Below are 27842 nucleotides of genomic sequence, written 5' to 3' on the forward strand. Positions count from 1 at the left end.
AGAGTTTAGAAGAATGAGGGGAGATCTAATACAAGATGATAAAAGGTCTGGATAAAGTAGACGTGGAGCGGATGCTTCCTCTTGTGGGGCATTCTAAAAATAGAGGTCATAATCTTTGAATAAGAGGTAGCAAATTTCAAACAGATTTGAGGAGAAACTACTTCTCCCAAAGGGTTGTGAATATGTGGAATTTGCCGCCCCAGAGTGCGGTGGTTGCTGGGACAGTGGATAAATGTAAGGAGGCGTTAGACAGATTTTTAATTGGTAACGTGGTGAAGGGTTATGGAGTTGAGGTCAGGATGGGATCAGTCGTGATCACGTTGAGGGTGTTGGGCTCGGGAGGCTAAATTGCCGAGTCCTGCTCTTGGGTCATGTGTTCGAGGGAGGCGATGCTCTGGCTGATTTCGCAATCCAGCTCTTGGTCTGTAGCATTGTAGGTAGCAGATGAGGAACATATCAGCCATGGCAGAGCAGACTCGATGGGCCGAATGGCCTAATTCTGCTCCTATGTCTTATGGACTTATGAACTATGGATGATTTAGGGTTCCCCGCCCCTTTAGCGGGGCAGCTCTATTTGACGAGACTCAGGGGGAGGTTGATTGCCCCAACCCCGTTGGTCTCACGCGGGCTATAACAATAGGCATTGCCCAGCACCCGCTGAGAGGTTGATGTGTTTGCGGAATAGAGGGGTTGCGTATCTGTTTGTAACTGCCTCCCTCTGGCAGCTCAATCTCGGTGAAGGCCACGGATGGGGGGGAGGGTGCTGATGAGATTGGGAGTTGGGTGTGAAAAGTGAGTCGGGTTGCAGGTTGAGGCCTTGGGGTTGCATCGGAGATGATTTCAGCTCAGTGAGAAGGATTACATTCCGGCAGAGCTGAGCGGGCTGATTGGATTGCTCTACAGGGGGCCCACATCGACTGAGATGGGCTGAATGTCCTCACGCTGGGCCACGATAAGCCAATAACTCAAAGTGGGGTGGCACAATAGCACAGTGGTCAGCACTGTTGCTTTACAGCGCCAGGGACCCGGGTTCGATTCCCGGCTTGGGACACTGTGCGGAGTCTGCACATTTTCCCCGTGTCTGCGTGGGTTTCCTCCGGGCGCTCCAGTTTCCTCCCACAAGCTCAGAAAGACGCACTTGTTCGTTAAATTGGCCATTCTGAATTCTCCCTCTGTGTACCCGAACAGGCACCGGAAGGTGGCGACTGGGGGATTTTCACAGTAACTTCATTGCAGTGTTAATGTGAGCCGACTTGTGACACTAATAATGATTATTATTAAAGATTATAATTAAGCGTGATTTGAGGTAGAGTTGAAACGTTTGTGATTTCAGAAAGAAGGTTTCAAGTAGAGAGTGCTGGAGGGGGAGGGGGTGGGGGGGTTGAGGGGCTGGGAGGAGGCACGATTTCAGGTATATTTGGAATTGTTAACAAAATTGATGTTATGGACCGCAATGTTCAAGGAAACCGGTAACTCTGTGATTGCCAGGGCCAAATCACAAACCGACAGCCAATGGCCGAGGGATCTGAGTGAGAAAACAGGTCTTAGTCCCGCCCTCAGGAATTTGAACAGACATCCCTCACAACTCCCATTCACGGTGGGGGGGGGGGAGAGAAAATCCAGAGAAAAGCATCACTGTATAGACAAATACCCGAGAGAGAGAGAGAGAGGGAGAGGGAGAATGGGACAGAGTGAAGGAGAGTGTGGGGAATAACGGGGGAGCCAGAGAGCGAAAGGGAGAAAAGGGAAAGAGAAAGGCAGAGACATTGATAAGAGGAGCGAGGGACACCGGGAAATAGAGAGACAGAGAGCAAAAGAGTAAAAGGAAAGCAAAAAGCGGGTGAGCGAAAAGTCAGTCAGAAAGGGCGAGACAACGTGTGCGAGAGAGAGAGAGAGTGAGAAAGAAAGTGGGGATATGAGAGAAAGCGAGGGGTAGAAAGTGAGTGCAGTTATTGCAAACTAGAAACGAGATAAATAAAACCAAGAGTTGCGAGGCGGGAGTCAGAAGACGAGAAAGGTGGAGGAGAAACATTTTAACACTTGCTGAAGAAACAAGAGGAAACAGAAGACCGACTGGAAGGCAACACTGAACAAAGTGAGGTCACGTTGACCACTGCCCTGGTGAGGTGAAGCTTGTTGCTCAGTTTTCCTGGTTTAATGCTTGGACTGTCTGCTCTCTCTCTCTCTCTCTCCTCTCACTCTCTCTCGCCTCTCGCTCTCTCTCTCTCTCTCTCTGGCTTCACATCCTTCATGCTGACAGGTCTCTGCGAAATATTAGTCGGAATATATTCCGGTTAGCCAAGGCTTGTGGAAGGCAATCGAAAGGTAAGTTGCTTTTATGAACTTTGAATTTGCGTGCTTGGAAATTGGTTCGCACTGTTGCTTCACAGCGGCGGGGGATCTGGGTTTGATTCCTGCCCTGGGTCACTGTCTGTGCAGAGTCTGCATTTTCTCCCCGTGTCTGCGTGGGTTTCCTCCGGGTGCTCCGGTTTCCACCCACACGTCCCGAAAGATGTGCTTGTTAGGTGATTTGAACATTCTGAATTCTCCCTCAGTGTACCCAAACAGGCGCCAGATTGTGGCAACTCAGGGATTTTCACAGTAACTTAATTGCAGTGTTGATGTAAGCCTACTTGTGACACTAATAAAGTTTATTATTATGGATTGTGGGACGTCAGGTGGGCTGCAATTGATGCAGTGTTAACAGAAAGTGTCTCCTGACCAGGGACCTAAATCCAAATGGTTCAGTTAAAGAGGGGAGGGAAAATGAATCCATGTGCTACTTATAATAAGTCATCAATATGATCATGCTGATAGTCCCACTAACACTAACAGAGGAAATACCCCATCCTGCAGTGAATATTTTTGTTGGTATTAGTTTAAAATGTTCCATTCATGTCCGCTGCTGGTGAAAGTACTGGACAGCGATTCCGGCTGGGAGATCCACTCAGGGCAGCTCTTTTTTTAAATTTGAGTATCCAATTCTTCCCAATTAAGGGGCAATTTAGCGTGGCCAATCCACTAACCAGCACATCTTTGGCTTGTGGGGGTGAGACCCACGCAGACACGGGGAGAATGTGCGAACTCCACACGGACAGTGACCCAGAGCCGGGATCGAACCTGTGACCTCGGCGCCGTGAGGCAGCAGTGCTAAGCAGCCCTGATACAAGGCAGTTCTGAAACTAGAACTCTGCCAAAGTGTTCACACTCTTTCCTTATGGCAGAAGCCCCGACAAAAACAAACTATCGAGTAGTGAGAATGCGCTGAGGCTGGACGGGAACTCTTGAGCTGGACCACACTGGGATGTGGTCATGTGGGGTGTACTTAGGCTGTTAAATTTAATTTACTAATAATCTTTATTGTCACAAGTCGGCTTACATTAACACTGCGATGAAGTTTCTGTGAAAATCCCCTAGTCGCCACACTCCGGCGCCTGCTCAGGTACACAGAGGGGGAATTCAGAATGTCCAATTCACCTAATGAGCACGTTTTTCGGGACTTGTGGGCTGAAACCTGAGCGCCCGGAGGAAACCCACGCGGACACGGGGGGGGGGGGGGGGGAACGTGCAGACTCCGCACAGTCGCCCAAGGCGGGAATCAAACCTGCATCCCAGGCGCGGTGAAGCAACAATGGCAACCAATGGGAAGCATGGTGGCAAAGTGGTTAGCACTGGGACTACGGCGCTGAGGACCCGGGTTCGAATCCCGGCCCTGGGTCACTGTCCGTGTGGGGTTTGCACATTCTCCCCGTGTCTGCCTGGGTTTCGCCCCCACAGCCCAAAAAGATGTGCAGGTTAGGTGGATTGGATATGCTAAATTGCCCCTTAATTGGATAAAAAAATCTCTAAATTTATAAAATAAACAGTGCCAACCACTGTGCTACCATGCCGCCCAGTGGGAAACACTAATCCACCTAAAGGGTGTTGAAATCTGAGTTCTCTTCTCTACAGCAGTTGATTCTGGATCAGTTAAATGCTGAGGCCATTTAGCACAGGGCTAAAGAGCTGTCTTTGAAAGCAGACCAAGGCAGGCCAGCAGCACGGTTCAATTCCCGTACCAGCCTCCCCGAACAAGCACCGGAATGTGGCGACTAGGGGCTTTTCACAGTAACTTCATTTGAAGCCTACTTGTGACAATAAACGATTTTCATTTTTCATTCATTAAATTTGGGACTGATGGACTTGCGTTAATCAAAGGTATTAAGGGATGCAGGGATAGGGCAGATATACGGAGCTACATCACATTCAGCCATGGTCACATTGAATGACGGAACAGTCTCGATGGGTTAAATGTTCTCCTCTGCCCATTCCTGTGCCTCAATGTTAGCCCCATATTTTCCCCTTTGTCATTGCTGAATGCAGAAATCCTGTGTCGTACAGGAAGCCAACCAACATCTAATGAAACAAATATTTAACGTGTTTGAGCGCTCAGTATATACTATATAAGCTTTTAATGTATATAACAGACCTCTTGAGTGTGCAGCAGTATTCCTAAGGGAGGTGGAACTCCAGGTTGGACATTAAGAGGGAGATTTAACTCATTCTAATACTAATTGACTGTTAAAATCAGGCTTAAAAGGCACGGTGGCACAGTGGTTAGCATTGCTGCCTACGGCGCTGAGGACCTGGGTTCAAATCCCGGCCCTGGGTCACTGTCTGTGAGGAGTTTGCACATTCTCCCCGTGTGTGTGTGGGTTTCACCCCCACAACCCAAAGATGTGCAGGTTAGGTGGATTGGCCTCCTTAAATTGCCCCTTAATTGGAAAAAATTAATTGGATATTCTAAATTTATATATATAAATAAATCAGGCTTAAATGTCCAAAATGGGTGAAGCGATAAAAGTAAACAATTCTATAGATTGAAAATATTTTGTGTGATGGGTTAATGAAAGAAACAGGAAGTGCAGACAACAATTAACGCCGGATTATTGTTCCCAGGGAGTTCAAAAGTAGGTGAGGAATTCAAGATGGAAAGTTCGGCCGGACTACTGAATTCCTTGACTCCCACAGCGCTGATGGTGTTGGCATCCACTGCGACGGAAAGCACCAGAGGTACCACCACGTTCTGCCAGCAGCCCCGAACCTTCGCCGTGCCAGTCACCATGGACAAAGGCCAGGTTCCTTTCCTGAGTCCATCCTACACGTTGGCACCCATGTATCAGCAACCGGATCGGCCCAGCGTCGAGTACCCCGTCCCGCTTCTGCACCTGCATCCGCAGTTTGGCATGCTGGGATACGGGGCCCTCCAGTCCTTCCCGCCTTACCAGGAGCTGGAGCGTTTTCGGCCTGCGTACCAGGCCTCAAAGAGACCAAAGCCCCTCCTGAGTGTGGAGCCTCCTCAGATCAGGTATCTCGCCTCGGACGGCGCTCCCAATTCCGCAGGCTCTCCGACAGCTGCCAAACATGACACAGTGGGAGGACCGGGAGGCATGTCCAATTCTGATGTTCCGTGGAAAAACTCCCAGCAAGACAGGAATAAAAGTAAGGAACAAGAATTAATTGCTTTACTTCTGATTTGGTGTTAAGAGAGCAATGGGGTTAATCTGGTTGAAGGTATTTTTGAGTGCATTGACAATGGGGCTTTGGGGAATAAGATAATGCTCAGTTCAGTACATCACATATTGGTTTCTTTGCTACCCATTGCCTATGTTTAGCCTGCTGACTCCCAGCTCCATACCCAACCATGACAGTCTGACTGGGCCAAGCTTAATTGCAACTCCCTCAAGTCTCTCTTGCTCTTTAAGAATGAAGATAACGGATTGCTATTTGGAGTTAGCTTTTTAAAAAATATTTCCAATTACGGGGCAATTTATCGTGGCGGACCCTGCGCACCTTGAGACACCGAGCAGACACGGGAGAATGTGCAAACTCCACAAGGACAGTGACCCGGGGCCGGGATCGAACCCGGGTTCTCGACGGTGTGAGGCAGCAGTGCTAATCGCTGCTCCACCGTGCCGACCCAATATTTGGAGATAACCTCAACCAGGCTTCCGTAGGTCAATAGCAAGACCCCCTCCCAAAGTAAACCGGAAGTATTTAAGCCTGTAGATTTTATTTCTTTGGGTGGGCCACTGTCACCTTGACGATGAGTCGCAGCAACCTGATAAGACACCCAGAGCCCACCCACAAGGCGGGAAACCAGAGGGGGGGGGGAGGGTCATGTGATGAAATCTTCGGCCATGATTGGCCACCCAGCTCTTTGTGTAACCCATGCCACATTCCACCAACAGAGGCTTGAGCACACCATCTAGGCTGGCACTCCAGTGCAGATACTGAGGGAGTGCTGCACTGTCAGAGGTGCCATCTCTCAGTGAGACCTTAAACCAAGGCCTCCCCCCAGCCTCTCCGGTCAATGTTAAAGGCCCCCGTTCTTTGAAGAAAAAACAAGGGAGTTCTCCAAGTGCCCCTTCAGCCAACATCACTAAAACATAACATGAAATCGCTTTGCTGTCTGTGGGAGCTCGCTGTGTGAAAACTGGCTGCCCTGTTAACCATGATGCTTTATTGTCTGTTAAAGGCTTTGAGACATCTGGGGTTGTGAAAGGATCCATATAAATTTAAGTTTGCTTTCTTCACTTATTCTCGTGTCAGCACATGTTGTGCACATGAATGTGCCGTATTCATTATAGCCTGAATGAAACCTTGTCTGTTTTCTTTTTTAAAAAAGGCTGTCATCAGCAGCAACAACAACTTAACATGTTTTTATGTAAACTTACAGTTAACTTTTAACTGCTTTTGGGGGCGGCACGGAGGTTAGCACTGCTGCCTCCCGGTGCCGAGGACCCGGGTCACTGCCCGTGTGGAGTTTGCACATTCTCCCCGTGTCTGTGTGCGCCTCACCCCCACAGCCCAAAACGATGTGCAATGTACACTAAATCTTATTTTTTTTTAAAAGAAATAAACTTTTCACTGCTTTTGTGAAACAGCGTTCCTACTTTGGAAGATTATTGTAAAGCAAGGCCTACCTATTTGATTTTCCACACACTCCTGAGGTTTTGAACCGTGTGCGGCCAGATTGCAGCCGTGAAAGGGTTAAGAAATATTCATCGCACTGACAGAAAGGATGCACTCAGCCTCATCCCTGTGTCAGACCCACAGGCGAGATACTCATCATTGAAATTCTTTTGTCCGGGCTGGGGGATCGGACACAGATTGTGTTAAGTGTGAAATGAGGCCCATTTGTTGTGAGGGGATTGTTCTCATGTAAGGGCTCTTATGTTGTTAATTGGCTGTGAGAGGGGTGACTGGCTGGGTTCCTGTAGCTCTGCGGGTTGCCATTCAGGACGCAGCCCCTGCATCTAAGGGCCGTCCCCACACAGATGATTCATGTTAGAGGAGGACGCTCATCTGCTAATGTGGCTTGTCTAATTTTCACCCCCACCTCCCCACCCAGCCACCGCACAACCTCTGCTTATATTTCCGAATCGCTTCGACGTGGAGCTAACTTTGCATTTGAAGACTTCCCGATTGGAACCCATGACATTCGACCGATCGGCGGCGAAACCGTCACTTTTGTCCTCCATTGCGGCATTGACCTGTCAGTTGAAGCAGTTTTCAGTTTACTCACGGCTCTCAGTCACACAGGAACACACAGCTTTGCAGTTATTTGAATAAGTTGTCCTGTTAGTGGGAACGCTGGGTTTCAAGCGACAATTCAGCTTGTTGGAACTGATTTAAGCTGTCAGAGGGCAGGGAGCCAATTGGGATCAGTTTATACCAACGGTGATTGGTATCAGAACTCGTAGGGTTTGGTTCATATTGATTAAGATGAGATTCAGCGCAAGAATCTAAATAAGGTAAAGGAACAAAGGGGAAAACACGTCCATAAATTCCTGAGGCCCGGATGTCTGCTCCCACGTTCCCTCCCCCCATCCCCACCACAGCGAGTTTTCCGATAGCGGGATCTTCCCGTCCTGCCGAAGGCAATGGCGTTTTCCTCTGGATCGCCGGCGGAGAACCTTTTTTAAAATAAATATAGAATACCCAATTCATTATTTCCAATTAAGAGCGATTTAGCGAAGCCAATCCACCTACCCTGCACGTCTTTTTGGGTTGTGGGGGGCGAAACCCACGCAGACACGGGGAGAATGTGCAAACTCCACACGGACAGTGACCCAGAGCCAGGATCGAACCTGGGACCACGGCGCCGTGAGGGAGCAATGCTAACCACTGTGCTGCAAACCCCCCCCCCCCCCCCCCCCCCCCCACCACCCCGGCAGAGAACCTCCTGGCCAATGGGGAATGGGGGAAATCCCAACTTAAATGTTACACTGAGGCCAAATCAAGAGCAATCACTAAAAGAAAGACTTGCATTTGTATGTGGGCAGCACGGTAGCACAAGTGGATAGCACTGTGGCTTCACAGCGCCAGGGTCCCAGGTTCGATTCCCCACTGGGTCACTCTCTGTGCAGAGTCTGCACGTTCTCCCCGTGTCTGCGTGGGTTTCCTCCGGGCGCTCCGGTTTCCTCCCACAGTCCAAAGACGTGCAGGTTAGGTGGATTGGCCATGATAAATTGCCCCTAGTGAACAAAAAGGTTAGGAGGGGTTATTGGGCTATGGGGATAGGGTAGAAGTGAGGGCTTAAATGGGTCGGTACAGACACGATGGGCTGAATGGCCTCCTTCTGCACTGTATGTTCTATGTTCCCCAAAGTGCTTTGCTACCATTCAGATGTCTTCGAAGTATAGCAGCCAATTTGCGCACAGCAAGATCCCACAGACAGCAACTCGAGATCACCTGTTTTAAGCGCTGCTGATTGAGGGATAAATATTGACCAAGGGAGAACTCTCCTGCTCCTCTACAGACAAATGCCATGGGATCTTTCTGACCCACCTGAGAGAACAGATAGGCCCTTGATTTAACACCTCATCTGAAAGACAAAAGGCATCGGGGTTCATACTGGAAGGATAGAATTTAATGGCGAAGTTACACTAAATTTATATTGGGCTACAAACTGATCACAACTGGAGGACAGTATGTGGTCCTGGTAACCCTTTTTATAGAAAGGACATAAAGGCACTGGTGAGGGAGCAAAACACACGTACAAGGATAATGTCAGAACTGAGAGATTATTCCCCTCAGGAAAGTGTAGTGATCCTCGCCTGAGTGTGTACAGAAGGGGCTGATGGGAAATGGAAGTACCACCAGGGGGCAGCACGGGGACATATAAGAGTGACGCCATGTTATGTTTCTTAAAAGAATGCTAGAAGTCGTTCAGCAGTTGAAGGATGGTTTATTGTGCTCCACAATAAATTACTTCGTTAGCTTTTACTTACGGAATGGCACTTGTAAAGATACTGCTTTTCGATGCTCTGCAACTAGGCCTAACCACTTGCAGCCCTGAGCTCAACTTCCGTCCTGTGCTGCTCCCCTGCATCTCCGGCCAAAGTGAGCGAGGGCGGGCCTTCGGCGTCACTCTTATATGTCCCTGTGCTGCCCCCTGGTGGTACTTCCATTTCCCATCAGCCCCTTCTGTATACACTCAGGCGAGGATCACTACAGAAAGCGTGAACGAGAAGGTGACCTAAAGGAGGTCTTTAAAATTATAAAAGTTTAATTGAATTAAAAGTAACTCATTGCATTTAATTTTGGGTAAAATGAAGGGGGTCACTTGACCACTTCTGAATTCTACCTGACGGTAAGCCTGTGTGGCTTGAATATTAGAGATGAAAGGAAGGTTCAGATTGTTTTACTGAGAAGGAATGAAATTAAATGAATGAAAATTGCTTATTGTCACAAGTAGGCTTCAAATGAAGTTACTGTGAAAAGCCACTAGTCGCCACATTCCGGCACCTGTTCGGGGAGGCTGGTACAAGGTACAAGGTATTTACACTCAGAGACGAAGGCAGCAGCCTGTATGTTAACAATGCAGACTTGAAAGTCTCCAAAGTCCCAGAAAAGTGTTGAGAATGTCAGATTGTAAACAGTTATGTTTTAAACTGTCCATTTGGTTCCAGATGAAAGAGAGTTGGGCTGCTTAGCATTTCTGCCCAAATTAAAGACTCAAGTTATTCATAGGGGCTGGTTTAGCACACCAGGCTAAATTGCTGGCTTTTAAAGCAGACCAAGCAGGCCAGCAGCACGGTTCGATTCCCGTACCAGCCTCCCTGGACAGGCGCCGGAATGTGGCGACTAGGGGCTTTTCACAGTAACTTCGTTGAAGCCTACTCGTGACAATAAGCCATTTTCATTTCATTTCATTTTTCATTTCATGTTGATGTGGGGAACGATGCGGAGGAAGCCTTTGTAAAGATCAGTTTGTACGTTTTCCGAGAATTTCACTGAATATCACAGTGTTTTGAGCCTGCCTGAATTCGAGAGTGAGGGAGCAGCTAGAGAATGCAGCGGGAAACTCAGAATGAAGAGAACAAATTAATCGGCACTTAAAACTAGGCTGGAAGAGTTGCTTTGCCTCGAGGAAAAGAAAACCTCACTGCAAGATAGTTCTAGCAAGTTACCAGGCTGAGAACAGAAAAGAACAGGAAGAAACCATCATGAGCTAAGAGTCATGGTGGATTGATTCTGGTCAAATTAAATGACTCCATAAAGGGCAGTGTAAACGAGTATACCTGGGAAGTATATTTTCAGTTATGCTAAGAATAAAGGGGAATGAGGGGAGATTATTCTATCCTGTTGTCTAAAGCATAAGTTCCTACAAAAATTGTGTTTAGTTAATAGTGTTTTAATCACGTGTTACAGTAAATGTCTTAAAACGTGAAATCTTGATGTGTCATACTTTCAGCTCTTAACTGGAACTTAGTTTTTTCTGAAGTTATTCATAGAATTTACAGTGCAGAAGGAGGCCATTTGATCCATCGAGTCTGCACCGGCTCTTGGAAATAGCACCCTACCCAAGGTCAACACCTCCACCCCTTCCCCATAACCCAGTAACCCCACCCAACACTAAGGGCAATTTTGGTCACGAAGTGCAATTTATCATGGCCAATCCACCTAACCTGCACATCTTTGGACTGTGGGAGGAACCCCGAGCACCCGGAGGAAACCCACGCACACACGGGGAGGATGTGCAGACTCCGCACAGACAGTGACCCAAGCCGGAATCGAACCTTGGATCCTGGAGCTGTGAAGCAATTGTGCTAACCACAATGCTACCGTGCTGCCCATGGAGATTGTAACATGGTGAGGGCAGGCTGCACACTCTAGACTTATATTTCCTCGTGAATTGAAGATTAAGGGTGATCTAATTGAGGCGTTGAAGATTATTCAAAGATGCGCTAGGGCAAATAGTATATTCTTTGACGGACCAAACACAGTCCAGTGTTGGAGGGAGTTTGGGGGGGGGAATTTTTAAAAGAGAGCCAGGCTGTTCAGAGGTGATGTCAGGAGGTCCTTCTTCATATGAAAGGAGGTGGAAATCTGCGCTTAAAAGCTGTGTGTGTGGGGGGGGGAGGGGGGGTTGGTGGTGGGGGGAGGTGGCAGGAGGGGCGGGAGCAGGTTGCGCGAAGCTAGGGGCCAATTTTAAAACTGAAATTGATCGCTTTTTCATTCGGTACGCGTATGGAGCGTTGCCAAGTAATAACGGGTAGATGGATTTGAGATACAGCTTGTCCAGTGGAATGGTGGGACACGTTTGAGGGGCTGAGTGGCCTGTAACGTGCTACAATGTAGAAATTGGCCACCCAGATTGGGGAACAGGGGCGGGGGACTGGTGGGCAGCAGTAATGGTGCGAGGTAAAGAACAGAATTTGACCTGTTGGAGGTCAGTGAGCAAGCATTGCGATTTCCCATATTGTCCCTGTCAGTCAGTCCGCTCACTTTCACCCGCTCTTTGTCCTATCGTTTGTGTCTCTTCGTTTTCTCATGGAAATAAAGGCTGAGACGGAGAGGAGGAGGTTGGGGTGGGGTGGGGGCGGGGGGGTTGGTGCTGCAATGGCACATTGTCATGGCCAGCTGGTAGCAGGGTGGGCCGGATGATTGGGAGGTGATGGGCTGTTAGAGTTAAAATGCATGTTGATTATTTTAATGCTTTTCTCTGCATCCTGATTAATGTCCAAGCCAGGATGCTCTCTTTAAGCGGCCTGGGCCTTTTTGTCCTGGGTTTGCAGGCTGCTTTTTCATTGACTGGGTCCACGCAGCCACCACTCCCCGCACCAGGCCGTTTAACCTGAAGTGCTCCTCAGAAAAAAGCAGTTTTAGGATCAATCCTGAGGACGAGAGATTAGTCTGCTTAAGTCTTAGGTGCCCGACGAAAGGGACTGAACACCGCTTAGAAATAAAGGGGGACTATCAGCTTCATACCCCAAACTAACGAGCCGCCAACAAAGCTACTTTCTCAAAGAATGAAGGCCCGATTTTGTTCGGCGGTCGCTAACTACGAGTATCGATCTATCCCGATTGATTTTCTAAAAAAGGGACTCTCGCCATCGTAAATGTATTTGATTTTTAATTACCTCACACTAATTAGTGAACAGCAGGAAAGGTTAAAGGTCAGCCCCCCCCCCCCCCCCCCCCGGCACCCCCCACCTTATCAGCACAGAATATTGAGTTTTACAATCTCCCAACAGCTTGCTCAGAATCCTCATTTCCATTTTGGTCTCTCTGTCTCGAATCTGGCTGGTTGGGTTGACCTTTTAATAATTTCAAATATGTTCGCCGATATTTTTCTGTCCCCTCACCTGGGATCCAAAAGGCAGTCCCCCATTCACCGAGCCAGGAGGATCATCACCCAAGGGCAGCACGGTAGCATAGTGGTTAGCACAGTGGCTTCACAGCTCCAGGGTCCCAGGTTCGATTCCCGGCTTGGGTCACTGTCTGTGCGGAGTCTGCGCATTCTCCCCGTGTCTGCGTGGGTTTCCTCCGGGTGCTCCGTTTTCCTCCCACAGTCCAAAGATGTGCGGGTTAGGTGGATTGGCCGTGCTAAATTGCCCTTAGTGTCCAAAGAAATAGGTTAAGTGGGGGTTACTGGGTTATGGGGATAGGGTAGATACGTGGGCTTGAGTAGGGTACTCTTTGTAAGGGCCGGTGCAGACTCGATGGGCCAAATGGCCTCCTTCTGCACTGTAAATTCTATGATCTATTCTATGATCAATGAGGTCAGTTCCTATTTTGAGCTGTTAATGGTGCGCATACATTCATAGATTCGTAGAGTTTTACAGAAAGAGGCCACTCGGCCCATCGTGTCTGCTTCAGCCATCAGGCTCCTTTCTATTCCAAGCCCATTTTCCAACACTTGGTCCGCTTTGCTTTGCTGTTTCGAGTGCTCATCTAGACGCTCCTTAAACATTGTGAAGTTTCCCGTCTCTCCCACCCTTTCGGGCAGCAAGTTCCAGATTCCCACCACCATCTTTGAGAAAGCTTTTCCTCAAATCCCATCTAGACTCCCTGCTCCTCATTTTCTCCCCGTGTCTGTGTGGGTCTCACCCCACAACCCAAAGATGTGCAGGGCAGATGGATTGGCCGCGCTAAATGGCCCCTTCATTGGAAAAATAAAATAAATCTCCTGCTCCCGGCCATAAATCTTTGCCCCCTGGTTATTGACGTCTGATCTAATTGAATGGCGGAGCAGGCTCGAGGGGCCAGATGGCCTACTCCTGCTCCTAGTTCTTATGTTCTTATGTTTTTATGTCTCTACTAAGGGAGAAATATTTCTTCCTGTTTACCCTATCTATGTCCCTCATAATTTTGTACACCTCCATTAGGTTCCCCCCCCAGCCTTCTCTCCTCTAAGGAAAAGGCCTAACCAGCCTCTCTTCAAAGCTGAAACGCTCCAGCCCAGGCAACATCCTGGTGAATCTCCTCTGCACCCCCTCCAGTGCAATCACACCCTTCCTATAGTGCGGCGACCAGAACTGCACACAGTACTCTAGCTGTGGCCTAACCAGCGTTTTATACAGCTCCATCATAACCTCCCTGCTCTTATCTTCTATACATTGGCTAATTAAGGCAAGGGTCACAGGACAGAGGTCAGGCGCAGCAAATTGTTGATTCCTCTCTACGCCAGAACACTGAGATCAATTATATCAGCCTGATTGAGATCAGATAACCCAACATAAACTAGAACTCCATCGTTGAAGGTTTTTGGGTGGTATGGTTTGTTGGCACACCAGATCTAATTGCCAGTGCATTAGGCAAGCAGCTGAAATAATTGCCGAAAGAATGGCCAAAGAACTGAAACTAATCAAGGCGGCGTTAGATGATTACTTGAACAGAAACAATGTGCAAGGGCACTGGGAAAAGGCTGGGGTATGGCACTAAATCATGATGCTCGATTGGAGAGCGGACACGATGGGTCGAATAGCCTCCTTCTGCGCCCGTAACAATTTAAAAATATATATTTTTATTGAGTTTTCATATTTTATATCCAACAGTTTATAAATTACAGAAACCCATCAGAAACCAACACGTATATTCACAGGCGAATACCTTCACTACCACTGTGACCGTGACCACCCCCTTTTAGTCGGCGCACATATTTTACATTCCCCGATAAGACCAACACACGTTTTTACAAGGGTTTATTTACAGGTTTGGTTTGGGCCTTAGTTGCCCTTTGCCCGTCCTGCTTTCACCCCCCCCCCCCCCATTCCTTTTCCTCTCTCTTCCGTGGCTCGCCTCTCCCCCGCCCCTCTCCTCCTTACTCTACTGGTGAAATGAAATGAAAATCGCTTATTGTCACAAGTAGACTTCAAATGAAGTTACTGTGAAAAGCCCCTAGTCGCCACATTCCGGCGCCTGTTCAGGGAGGCTGGTACGGGAATTGAACCGTGCTGCTGGCCTGCCTTAAAAGCCAGCGACTTAGCCCAGTGTGCTAAACCAGCCCCAGTTGCTGGCTACGAACAGATCTGCCCGTAACAATTCTGTGATAGGGTGTTTTGTCAGTTGGGGTGGCGCAGTGGTTAGCACTGCTGCCTCACGCCGCCGAGGATCCGGGTTCAATCTCGGCCCCGTGTCACTGTCCGTGTGGAGTTTGCACATTCTCCCCGTGTCTGCGTGGGCCTCACCCCCCGCGGTCCAAAAAGATGTGCAGCGGAGGTGGATTGGTCACGCTAAAATTGCTCGTTAATTGGAAAAAATTATTGGGTACTCTAAATTTATTTTTTAAATGATGTTTTGTCAGTAACCTCTAATCTATCTGCCATTGATATTTCAAAAACAAGCAAACCTATTATTTCTAGTGGTAATGTTACTGGATTAGTAATGCAGAGACTGGACAAATGCTGCAGGGACACAACTTCAAATCCCTACCACGGCAGCTGGTGGAATTCAAATTCAATTAATGAACGGTCTCCGTAATAATGACGCCTAAAACGACTGAATTGTACCCTAATGCCGTTCAGAGGAGGGCAGCTGCCACCCTCATCTGGTGCGGCCTAGACGTGACTCCAGACCCACAGGGATGTGATTGATTCTAAACCGCCCTCTGAAATGGTCCATCAAATCTCTCGCATGTCGGCTGACCCCCCCCCCCCCCCCCCCCCCCACCCTCCTCCCCCCCCAACCTGGTTAAAGGCAATTAAGGGTGGCGATTTCCGCCGACCTTACTTGGTGTTGAAATATGGTGATGCGCCGCACCCTTGCAGGCAAGTGCTGAGTGTCCTGTCAGACTCCAAACTTTAAACCAGATCATCGTTTTTATGGGTGACGTTGCTGCTGCCCGTAATATTAGATGATTAACATTTTTTTTAAAATGGGTACAGTCTTGTCAGGCCTTCCCGTCCTTTTTCTGAGGTAAAGTCCTCCTGATTTCCCACATTTTTAGCCGGTACTACACATCGTTAGCACTCCATTAGGCTGCAAAGTGTTTTGGGTTTCCTCCGGGTGCTCCGGTTTCCTCCCACTGTCCAAAGATGTGCAGGTTAGGTGGGATTGTGGGGATAAGGAATGAGGGTTAGGCTTAGGTTAGGGCGCCTTTCAGAGGGTTTGTCGCGACCCGATGGGTCGAATGGCCTCCTTCTGCATGTAGGGGTTCTATGTGACATCCTGAGTTCGTGAAAGGTGCTAAATCAGTGTAATTCCTTCTGATTCCATCTGTCTGAGAGCCCCTACTGCAGTCAGGATTTTCCACTCTTGCCGAAGTGGATGGACTTTTGAACGGCTCGCTGCATGTTCTGGCCCAATGTGTGAAATTCCACCCTTTGCTGGGGGGCCAACACATGACCAGCGGAACTAAGGGAAAGGCGGGGGAGGGGCAGGAGGAAGAATTATACTGGGGTCTGAGCAAGAACTGCCTACTTTATGGAGAATATTCTTTGACAGCGTCTTCCAACCTCAACCACTGAGAAGAACAAGCACATGGGAACACTGCCACCTGCCAGTTCCCCTCCAACTGTTTAACCATCCCGATTGGGCTCTTTATTATCATTTCTTCGCAGTAGATGGGTCAAAAGCTTGGTACTCCCTCACAGCACTGTGGCTTCAGCTGCACCTCACCGGCTGCAGCGGTTCAACAAGGTGGCACGCCACCACCTTCTCAAGGGCAGTTAAGGCTGGGCAATGAATGCTACCCTTCTCAGAGCTGCCCACGTCGCATGAATTATGGAATCACAGAATGGTTGCGGCTCAGAAGGAGGCCATTGTGCCCAGGCCGGCCCTCCCGCACGAGAAACCCCCCAGCCTTTTCCCTATGTAGCCCTGCATTTATTTATCCTCATGGGATAATTATCCAACACCATTTCGAAAGCCATGCTGGAATCTGCCTCCCCCCCCTCAGGCAATGCGTTCCATACCTCCCAGTGCGTTAAGGAATAGATTGACCTCGTATGGCCTCCGGTTATTTTGGCAGTCGCCTTTAAATCAGAGTCCTCTGGTTCTGATTCTTTCAGCCATTGGGAACGGTTTCCTCCTACCTACCCTGACGACCCCTCATGATGTTGAACATCTCAAGCAAATCTTCTCTAACAAAATTTAAAATTTGAGTGAAGCCTGGGGCCTGTAGGGCAAGAGGTTTTGAAAAATGGCAGAGTCGTGTTTTGGGGGATGCTGAGCCAGGTTATTATGATTTTAAAGATTGTGGAAAGGAAGGAAGATACGGAAGAAAGGAGTTTGGATGGCAATGAAAGGGTTAAACCATGTATATATGTGTGTGTGTGGGGGGTAGGATGCAATGCTGTGTGATTAATCCCAGGGCATATATAGTACAGGTTTAACATGTCTCTAAGCAGAAGTCAATGATCTGTGACTAATTAAGGCCATTCAAAAGCAATCGGACAATTGAAAGAGGTTCTGGTGGCCTATTGAAGACAATCTTTTCAAAGGGTAGTTATTGTAATGCAACCAGCTGTCTCTCTGAAGCCTCTCCAAGCCCCTTTCTCTGCTAAGGAGAGATTCCAGTGACTTAACAGCAGATGGGTTGATCGATCTCACCAATTCAGAGTTATACAGATACTTGCGGGAAGGGGGGAGTTGACAGGAATTGTGAAAATTGTGGGATTTGTTTGAAAAACCAGGCCCGGCTGTTGTCAAATGAGCCCATTGTGGAAACTCTTCCCAATTTGATGAAATCAAACAAGCTTGGAGCAGGCATCACCAGAAAAACAAATAGAAATACGATCGCTCTGTTGGCTCTCTCACCAATCTCCTGAAGGTGCGGACGATTGCTTGACTACAATCTCTCAATCACCGGGATATAGTGTTTGTCGGCTTTGCAACTATGAAGGGGCATAACAGTCAAACCTTATCCTGTTCGCACATCTGCAATTTCCACTGCGGTCAACAGGAGTGAGGACGTTGGCTGCTTTTTCTCTCCTTAACCCATGGCAACTGAAGCCAGTCAGAGCAACCTCGTTACGCCCTCAGCATGAATCAGGCTTCCAAACTGGGCTTTTAGATCTTCATGTACAGGAGCAGGAGGGTCAGAGATTCAGAACCGCAGCCAAAAATAACATAGAGACAAAGAAAATAGGTGCAGGAGTGGGCCCTTCGGCCCTTTGATCCTGCTCCACCATTCAATATGATCAGGGCTGATTATGCAAATTCAATATCCCACTCCCACTTTCTCTCCATACCTCTTGATCCCTTTAGCCGCAAGGGCCACGTCGAGCTCCCTCTGGAATATATCCAACGAACTGTCCCCAACAGCTTTCTGCGGGAGAGAATTCCGCAAGGTCACAACTCTCTGAGAAAAGAGTTTCTTCCTGATCTCCGTCCCGAATGGCTGACCCCTTATTCTTAGGCTGTGACCCCCAGTTCTGGACGTCCCCAATATCGAGAACATTCTTCCTGTATCTGACGTGTACTGAGGTACAATGAAAAATATTGTTCTGCGTACAGTCCAGGCAGATTGTCCGATACATGTGAAACATAGGACAGACGATAAATACACGACGTAAATACATAAATATAGACATCGATCGAAGCATACAGAGTGTAGTGCTACCCAGTATAGAGATCTGTGGAGAAACCAGTTCAGTCCATAAGAGGGTCATTCAGGAGTCTGGTAACAGCGGGGAAGAAGTTGTTTTTGAACCTGTTAGTGCGTGTTCTCAGACTTTTGAATCTCCTGCCTGATGGAAGAGGTTGGAAGAGAGAATAGGCCGGTTGGGAGAGATCTTTGATTATGCTGCCCGCTTTCCCCAGGCACCAGGTGGTGCAGACAGAGTCACTGGATGGGAGGCGGGTTTGTGTGATGGACTGGGCTGTGTTCGCAACCCTCTGTAGTTCCTTATGGTCTTGAGCCGAGCAGTTGCCATGCCAGGCTGCGATGTAGTCAGATAGGATGCTTTCTATGTGCATCTGCAAAAATTGGGTAGAGTCAATGTGGGCATGCCGAATTTCCTTAGTTTCCTGAGGAAGTAAAGGCGCTGTTGTGCTTTCGTGGTCATAGCTTTGAAGTGGATGGACCAGGACAGATTGTTGGTATTTGAAGCTGTCAACCATCTCCACCTCGGCACCATTGATGCAGACAGGGGCATGTATGACGCTTCGCTTCCTGAAGACGATGAGCTGCTCCTTAGTTTTGCTGACAGTGAGGGAGAGATAGTTGTCGTTGCCCCATGCCACTAGGTTCTATATCTCCCTCCTGTACTCTGACTCATCATTGTTAGTAATCCAACTCACTACGGTCGTGTCATCAGCAAACTTGTAGATGGAGCTGGAGCTGAATTTTGCCACTCAGTCTTGTGTGTATCAGGAGTATAGTAGGGGGCTAAGTACGCAGCCTCGTGGGGCCCCAGTGTTGAGGATTATTGTGGAGGAGATGTTGTTGTTTACCCTTACTGATTGTGGTCTTTGGGTCAGGAATGTCGAGGATCGGGCAGCACGGTGGCGCAGTGGTTAGCATTGCTGCCTCACCGATCCCGGATTCGATCCCGGCTCTGGGTTACTGTCCGTGTGGAGTTTACACATGCTCCCCGTGTTTGCGTGGGTTTTGCTCCTACAACCCGAAGATGTGCAGGGTAGGTGGATTGGCCATGCTAAATTGCCCCTTCATTGGAAAAAATGAATTGGATACTATTTTTTTATTAAAAAAAAGAAAAAAAGAAGGAATGTCGAGGATCCAGTTGCAGAGGGATGAACAAAGTTCTAGGTTTTGGAGCTTTGGTGTGAGCTTGGCTGGGATTATGGTGTTGAAGGCGGAGCTGTATCAATGAATAGGAAATGAAATGAAAGAGTCCTTGTTGTCGAGATGCTCAAGGGATGAGTGTTGGGCCAGGACGATAGCGTCTGCTATATTCCATTCCCCTTGCAATAAACACCAACATTGCATTTACCTTTCTCATCACTTGCTGCATCTGCGTACTAACTTTTCCTTGTTCATGTACCAGGACACCCAGATCCCTCTGTACCACAGAGTTCTGCTGTCTCTCCATTTAAATAATACTCTGCTTCTATGTTCTTCCTGCCAAAATGAACCAGTTCACATTGCAAACACACTGGCAATATTCTGGCAAAAGTACGGCAGATCATGCTCCAGGACTTGCCATGCCTTTAGTCAAGCAGTTCCAGTACAGCTACAACACTGGAATCTACCCGGCAATGTGGAAAATTGCCCAGGTGTGTCCTGTACACAAAAAGCAGGACAAATCTAAACCGCCCAATCCATGCCCCATCAGTTTACTCTCAATCACCATTAAAGACATAGAGAAGCATCAACGGTGCTCATGCGGCACTTAGTCAGCAATAACCTGCTCACGGACGCTGAATTTGGGTTCCTCCAGGGTCACTCAGTTCCTGACCTCATTAGAGCCTTGGTTCAAACATGGACAAAAGAGCTGAATGTCAGAGATGAGCGGGAGTGAGAACCCTTGATATCAAGGCAGCATTTGACCAAATATGGCACCACAGTGGCACAATAGTTAGCACTGCTACCTCACAGCTCCAGGGACCCGGGTTCAATTCTGGCCTCGGGTCACTGTCTGTGCGGAGTCTGCACGTTCTCCCAGTGTCTGGGTGGGTTTCCTCCCGGGCGCTCCGGTTTCCTCCCACAGTCCAAACTTGTGCAGGTCCGGTGGATTGGCCGCACTAAATTGCCTCTTAGTGTCCAAAAGGGTAGGTCGGGTTACTGGGTTTACAGGGATAGGTTGGAGGCATGGACTTAAGTAGGGTGCTCTTTCCAAGGGCCGGTGCACACTCGATGGGCCGAATGGCCGCCTTCTGCACTGCAAATTCTATTCTATGGCATCAAAGAGCCCTAGCTAAACTGGAGTCGATGGGAATCAGGGGAAAACTCTCCTTTGGTTGGAGTCATACCACAAAGGAAGATGGTTGTGGTGGTCGGAGTCAATCACCTCAGCTCCAGGACTTCACTGCAGGAGTTTAAAACATAAAAAAAATAGAACTTACAGTGCAGAAGGAGGCCATTCAGCCCATCGAGTCTGCACCGGCCCTGGAAAGAGCACCCTACCTAAGCCCACACCTCCACCCTATCCTCGTAACTCTATCTAACCCTATTTTTTGGACACTAAAGGCAATTTATCATGGCCAATCCACCTAACCTGCACTTCTTTGGACTGTGGGAGGAAACCGGAGCACCCGGAGGAAACCCACGCAGACACGGGGAGAACCTGCAGACTCCGCATTGACAGTGACCCAAGCCGAGAATCGAACCAGGGACCCTGTAGCTGCGAGGCAACTGTGCTAACCACTGTGGGCCTGTTCTGTGCTGTACTGTTCTATGTTCTATGAGTTCCCCAGGGTGTCCCAGGCCCGATCATTAAGGATCTTCCCTCCATCGTGAGGTCAGAAATGGAGATGATCACTGATGATTGTACGATGTTCAGCACCATTCACAACTCCTCAGATAGTGAAGATTCTGGCCCATGCCAGAATGTAACAAGATCTGGGAAATATCCATGCTCGGGCTGACAAGTGGCAAGCAACATTCACACCACACATGTAATGGGCAGTGACCATCTTCAATAAGAGAGAGTGTCACCCTCGCCCTTGACATTCAATAGCAGTACCATCGCTATTCATGGTAACCCCCCATCAACATCCTGGAGGTTACCATTGACCAGAAACTCAAGTTGGCTAGCCATATAAATACTGTGGCCTCAACAGCAGGTCAGAGGCTGGGATTCCCGTAGCGATGAACTCATTTCCTGATTCCCCAAAGCTTGTCCATCATCTACAAGGCTCAAGTCAGGAGTGTCATGGAATATTCTCCACGTGCCTGGATGAGTGCAGCTCCAGCAACTCTCAGGAAGCTGGACACCACCAGGATAAAGCCGTGCCAATTGATTGGCACCCTTACCACAAACATTCACTCCCTCCACCACCGCCGCACAGTGACAATAGTGTGTACCATCTACAAGATGCCCTGCAGGAACTCACCAAGGCTCCATGGGCAGCACCTTCCAAACCCATGACCGCCACCATCTAGAAGGACAATAATAATAATCTTTATTATTATTATTTATCACAAGTAGGCTTACATTAACACCGCAATGAAGTTACTGTGCAAAGCCCCTAGTCACCACATTCCGGCGCCTGTTCGGGTACACGGAGGGAGAATTCAGAATGTCCAATTCACCTAATAGCACGTCTTTCGGGACTTGTGGGAGGAAACTGGAGCACCCGGCGGAAACCCACGCAGACACGGGGAGAAAATGCAGACTCCGTTCAGACAGTGACCCAAGCCGGGAATCGAACCCGGGACCCTGGCGCCGTGAAGCCACAGTGCTAACCACTGTGCCCCCCCCCCAGCCGATACCTGGGAACCCCGCCACCTGCCAGTTCTCCTCCAAGTCATTCACCACCCTGACTTGGAAATGCACCGGCCGTTCCTTCACTGTCGCTGGGTCAAAATCCTGGAACTCCCTCCCTAACAGCACTGTGGGTGTACCTACACCTCAGGGGCGGCAGCGGCTCAAGAAGGCGGCTCACCACCACCATCTGGGGTAGTTTATGGGGCAGACCTGGTCAAACAATGCCCGCCGACATTGGCACAGAGAAGCTAATATACTGAGTGGGCCATGAAGCGGGATAGGTGGCAACACCATGTAAGAGGTTTTGTGTTGATGGAAAAGTTAATACGTATCAAATAATATGTATTCACTACTGACCCCTGAGCCAAAACGTTAACAGAATTGTTTGCGGTTTCTGACACATCCTGGTGTTTGATGGCGTGGCCCAAGCCCCCACCCCACCCCCACCCCCCCAGACCCACTCTCCCAGACTGTGCGTGTCACCGTGTGGATAATGACCTGATAATCACCCAGGACTGTCTTTTCCCAGGAGCCTGGGAGGTGGGCCACTGTTTATTAAGCTGAATGGGCAGTTTATACCAACGCTGCTTGTGTGAACAGATGCTCCCGATAGATCAACAGAGAGTCAAGCTGCTCATTTCCTAGCTTTGAATGTCCTCGCTCTCCAAACAGTAATTGAATTGTGGCTTCTGAGGTGCCGTAAGTAATGTTTGTGGAAGCGAAGGGAATAAATTGGACTCCAGGACACAGTCTCCACACAGGAGTAATGCACATACATTATGCGCACTGATCTCCCAGAAAGAAAAATACATTCGCACTTCTTATTCCCACCTTTTTACCGGTGTTCCATTTGAAAGTATACAAGACCAGTTCAGGCCTGTACTCTTATTCCCCGTTTTGTTGTTTTTCTCCTTGCGTTTCTCAAGGAGCGAGCAACCAAACAGGCATCTCTTCCTTCATTGCTTGTCATTTTCCATACAGTTTATAAATCGTCGAAGGCAGAGACGCCAGTGAGACGGAATGGAAGTGTTGACTGTTGGCCTGCCGTAGCTATGGCTGGGATTGCGCCCTCTCCTCTGTTCCTGGAGCAGTACAACACCACCCCATCTATGTTCCCTTTCCAGTTCCTGCACCTGCTGGTCTTGCCACTTTACAGAAAATGCTGGCTAGCCATGGACAGCCTGCACGGGACACTCTCAGCTTTTAACCACTATCCACTTACTTCAAAGGGGGGGGGGGCTAGTACATCATGGAACAGAGGACGTGACATGCCTGACACAATGCAATATTTTACACTCATGCCACATCGACAAGTCGGCCTGCGCTCAGAATGATTTCAAATAAAGTTTATTCTTTCATAGGGATGTGGGCGTCGTTCGTCACGCCACCTATTTGTTGCCCATCTCTAGTTGCCCTTGAACTCAGTGGCTTCGCCCCGCCTGTTCAGAGGGGCAGTTAAGAGCCAACCACATTGACGGGTGGCACGGTGGCACAGTGGTTAGCACTGCTGCCTCACGGAGCAGGGGGCCGGGATTCGATCCCAGCCCCGGGTCATTGTCCGTGTGGAGTTTGCACATTCTCCCTATGTCTGCGTGGGTTTCACCCCCACCACCCGAAGATGTGCAGGGATGGTGGATTGGCCACGCTACATTGCCCCTTAATTGGAAACGAAAGAATCAACCACATTGCTGTGGGTCTGGAGTCACATGTAGGCCAGACCGGGTTAGGATGGTAGATTTCCTTCCCTAACGGATATTAGTGAACAAGATGGGTTTTCATGACAATTGACAATGGTTTGATGGTCACCATTGGTGGGCAGCACGGTAGCATTGTGAATTGCTTCACAGCTCCAGGGTCCCAGGTTCGATTCCGGCTTGGGTCACTGCCTGTGCGAAGTCTGCACATCCTCCCCGTGTGTGTGTGGGTTTCCTCCGGGTGCTCCGGTTTCCTCCCACAGTCCAAAGATGTGCAGGTTAGGTGGATTGGCCATGCTAAATTGCCCTTGGTGTCCAAAATTGCCCTTAATGTTGGGTAGGGTTACTGGGTTATGGGGATAAGGTGGAGGTGTTGACCTTGGGTAGGGTGCTCTTTCCAGGAGCCGGTGCAGACTCGATGGTCTGAATGGCCTCCTTCTGCACTGTAAATTCTATGATTACTGAGACTTATTTTTTTACTCCAGACTAATAAGTGAGCTGAATAAAGCAAATGAATGGCAGAATTGAGCCAGGGAGTGGGCGGCACAATTTGTCCGATGGAAGATTCTGGCATTTGGGGGTTGTGCCAGACTGATAATTCCTCCTGTATTTCATAGAACATAGAACAGTACAGCACAGAACAGGCCCTTCGGCCCTCGATGTTGTGCCGAGCCATGATCACCCTACTCAAACCCACGTATCCACCCTATACCCATAACCCAACAACCCCCCTTTAACCTTAGTTTTTTAGGACACAACGGGCAATTTGGCATGGCCAATCCACCTAACCCGCACATCTTTGGACTGTGGGAGGAAACCGGAGCACCCGGAGGAAACCCACGCACACACGGGGAGGACGTGCAGACTCCGCACAGACAGTGACCCAGCCGGGAATCGAACCTGGGACCCTGGAGCTGTGAAGCATTTATGCTAACCACCATGCTACCGTGCTGCCCCATCTTTCCTGCCCGTAAGATCCTGAGGGAACTTGACAGGTTGGATTCTGAAAGGCTGTTTGCCCTTGTGGGAAAGGCTCGAACAAGGCAACATAATTTGAAAATAAGTGATGATATGGTGGAGGTGAGGAGAATTTGTTTTTCTCGCAGAGGCTGGTGAATGTTTGGAACTCTCTCACCCAGACAGCGGTTAGTGGGTGCAGGGTCAATAAATATTTTTAAGGCACAGGTAGGTACAGTCTTTTTTTTTAATAATAAATTTAGAGTGCCCAAATCATTTTTTCAAATTAAGGGGCAATTTAGCGTGGCCAATCCACCTATCCTGCACATCTTTGGGTTGTGGGGGTGAAACCCACGCAAACACGGGGAGAATGTGCAAACTCCACACGGACAGTGACCCAGGGCCGGGATTCGAACCTGGGTCCTCAGCGCCGTAGGCAGCAATGCTAACCACTGTGCCACCGTGCTGCCCGAGGTAGGTACAGTCTTGACTGACAACGGAGTCAAAGGTTATCGGGGTAGGTGGAGTTGAGGCCGCAATCAGATCAACCATGATGTTATTGAATGACGGGGACAGGCTCGAGGGGCTGAATGGCCTAATCCTCCTCTCGATTCCTTATATTTGATTACAACAGCAATTGCATTACTGTTGCACCTTTCATCCGGCGAAATGGCACTTGTAGATTTAGCAGGCAGAAGGTGCCTCAGTTTAGTAACTCATTCAAAGGAACATACAGCCCTCCCCCTGCACGGCAGTGGAAAGTCAGCAGAGGTGATCGACTCAAACCAGAATGTACTGACCCTGAGGAAAGAGCTTCAGCCAAGCTGACACTTCCTAGGGTCGATGATCTGATTGGAAGGACGTTTTGATTTGATGGCTCTTTGTGTGTCTTCCTTGTAGACGTTAAGACTGCATACGACTGCTCCACACTTCTGCGGTGCCCATTGTGCAAGGAGGACTTAAAACGAGGAGATCTTCAGCAACACCTGCAGCAGGAGTTGGAGAGATTAACTGCACTCAACCCCAGGTCTGTGTCAGGGGAAACAAGCCGGGGGCTTTCATCCTGTTCCTGCTTCCCCTCTCTGCCTCCCAGGTCTTCGCAAACCCAAACCCAGTAACCATCCATTCACCTCCCCACATCTCTGCTGTTTCTGTCTTTGGTGGGACAATAAATATGAATTTGAGACAGGACTGATTCTCATTTTGGAACAGTCTGTGTTTACAAAGAGGCCAGGATCTGCATGGTGCATCTGGATCGGAATGGGTAACGTTTTAAAATTATTTTAAAGTGCCCTGTTATTTTTTTCCAATTAAGGGGCAATTTAGCATGGCCAATCCGTCTACCCTGCACATCTTTGGGTTGTTGGGGTGAAACTCACGCAGACGCGGGGAGAATGTGCAAACTCCACATGGACAGTGACCCAGGGTCGGGATCGAACCCGGGTCCTCGGCGCCGTGAGGCAGCAGTGCTATTTGTGGGTGAGACCGTGTGTATCATACAATCATAGACTTTGCAGTGCAGAGGGAGGCCATTCGGCCAATTGAGTCTGCACCGGCCCTTGGAAAGAGCACCCCACTCAAGCCCACGCCTCCACACTATCCCTGAAAACACAGTGTCACTTTTTTTAACACTAAGGGGCAATTTAGCGTGGCCTTCTTTGGACTGTGGGAGGAAACCCATGCAGAAACGGAGAAAAAGTGCAAACTCAACACAGACAGTCACTCGAGACCTGCATTGAACCCAGGTCCCTGGAGCTGTGAGGCAGCAGTGCTAACCTGTGCCACCATGCGTAATTCAATTACCAATAAACTGGGTGCAGCCTAACCAAGGAGGAGGGGACGTTATTTGTGCAGATGTTAGATTTTACAGTGGATTGTGATTATAGTTCATACATTTGGGTTTCCACAATTAATAGAGTGGAAGGTTGAGTTATATTTGGGAGGGGTGACTTCCCAGGGCTTATAAAATTGTTAACATCCTCAAAGCCCTACAGCTCCCACAACGGAAGTCTCTTCATGCCTTCCAAGTTTTGGTTTTTATTTTTTCCTCCATCTGGTCAAATAATACCATAGAACATACAGTGCAGAAGGAGGCCATTCAGCCCATCGAGTCTGCACTGACCCACTTAAGCCCTCACTTCCACCCTATCTCCGTAACCCAATAACCCCTCCGAACCTTTTTGGTCACTAAGGGCAATTTTATCATGGCCACTCCACCTAAACTGCACGTCTTTGGACTGTGGAAGGAAACCCACGCAAACACGGGCAGAACGTGCAGACTCCACACAGACAGTGACCCAGCGGGGAATCGAACCTGGGACCCTGGCGCTGTGAAGCCACAGTGCTATCCACTTGTGCTGCCCACGGGCAAAATCAAGTTTGAAATATGTCTAAAGACTTACAAATCTGACACTGAAGCAACAAAATGATAACTACTAATAACGGGCGGCACGGTGGCACAGCGGTTAGCACTGCTGCCTCACAGCTCCAGGGACCCGGGTTCGATTCCGGCCTCAGGTGACTATGTGGAGTTTTCACATTCTCCCTGTGTCTGCGTGGGGTTTCCTCCGGGTGCTCCGGTTTCCTCCTACAGTCCAAAGATGTGCAGGTTAGATGGATTGGACATGATAAATTGTCCCTTAGTGTCCAAAAGGTTTGGTGGGGTTACTGGGTTACGGGGATAAGGTGGCGGCGTGGGCTTAAATAAGGTGCTCTTTCCTAGGGCCAGTGCAGACGTGATGGGCTGAATAGCCTCCTATTACACTGTAGGGATTCTACGAACTACACAAGCAAATAAAATGGGAACATTGTAAAATATGAATCGGGAAATCACTGAAATCCAGTTCCTACTTTCAGTATCCCCCTCGCTTAAATATGTATCTAACTGTTTCTGTTGACCTCATGACTCTCTGAACAGTTCATTCCACACAATCTTGCTGTGTATCTCCCCTGCCCCCTCTTATCTAAGAATTGCAAGTCCTTGTGCATTATCTACCCAGAGACTCTCCTCATCCCCAAGGGGACCACTGATGCTTGACATTCAATTGGCTCCGCAAACCTGGGGGGGAGCAAACCAAAGAGGGCGACA

General features: G+C 48.9%; 1 protein-coding gene across 4 annotated transcripts in view; it reads left to right on the forward strand.

The window, feature by feature from the left end:
* The first annotated feature begins 1659 nt into the window (after positions 1-1659).
* Positions 1660-27842, forward strand: part of LOC119957057 (E3 ubiquitin-protein ligase Rnf220-like) — a 55944-nt gene continuing 29761 nt past the window's right edge. The window contains exons 1-4 of one of the 4 annotated variants that reach the window (XM_038784677.1): positions 1660-2126; positions 2261-2325; positions 4939-5481; positions 25655-25781. In XM_038784677.1, the coding sequence (XP_038640605.1) occupies positions 4968-5481; positions 25655-25781 (641 nt within the window). In that variant the 5' untranslated portion in view covers positions 1660-2126; positions 2261-2325; positions 4939-4967. The remainder of the gene's footprint in view (positions 2127-2260; positions 2326-4938; positions 5482-25654; positions 25782-27842) is intronic. The other 3 variants (XM_038784678.1, XM_038784680.1, XM_038784679.1) reach the window with 3 other exon arrangements.

This window comes from Scyliorhinus canicula, chromosome 25 (genome assembly GCF_902713615.1).
Source record: "Scyliorhinus canicula chromosome 25, sScyCan1.1, whole genome shotgun sequence".
Taxonomy (NCBI): domain Eukaryota; kingdom Metazoa; phylum Chordata; class Chondrichthyes; order Carcharhiniformes; family Scyliorhinidae; genus Scyliorhinus; species Scyliorhinus canicula.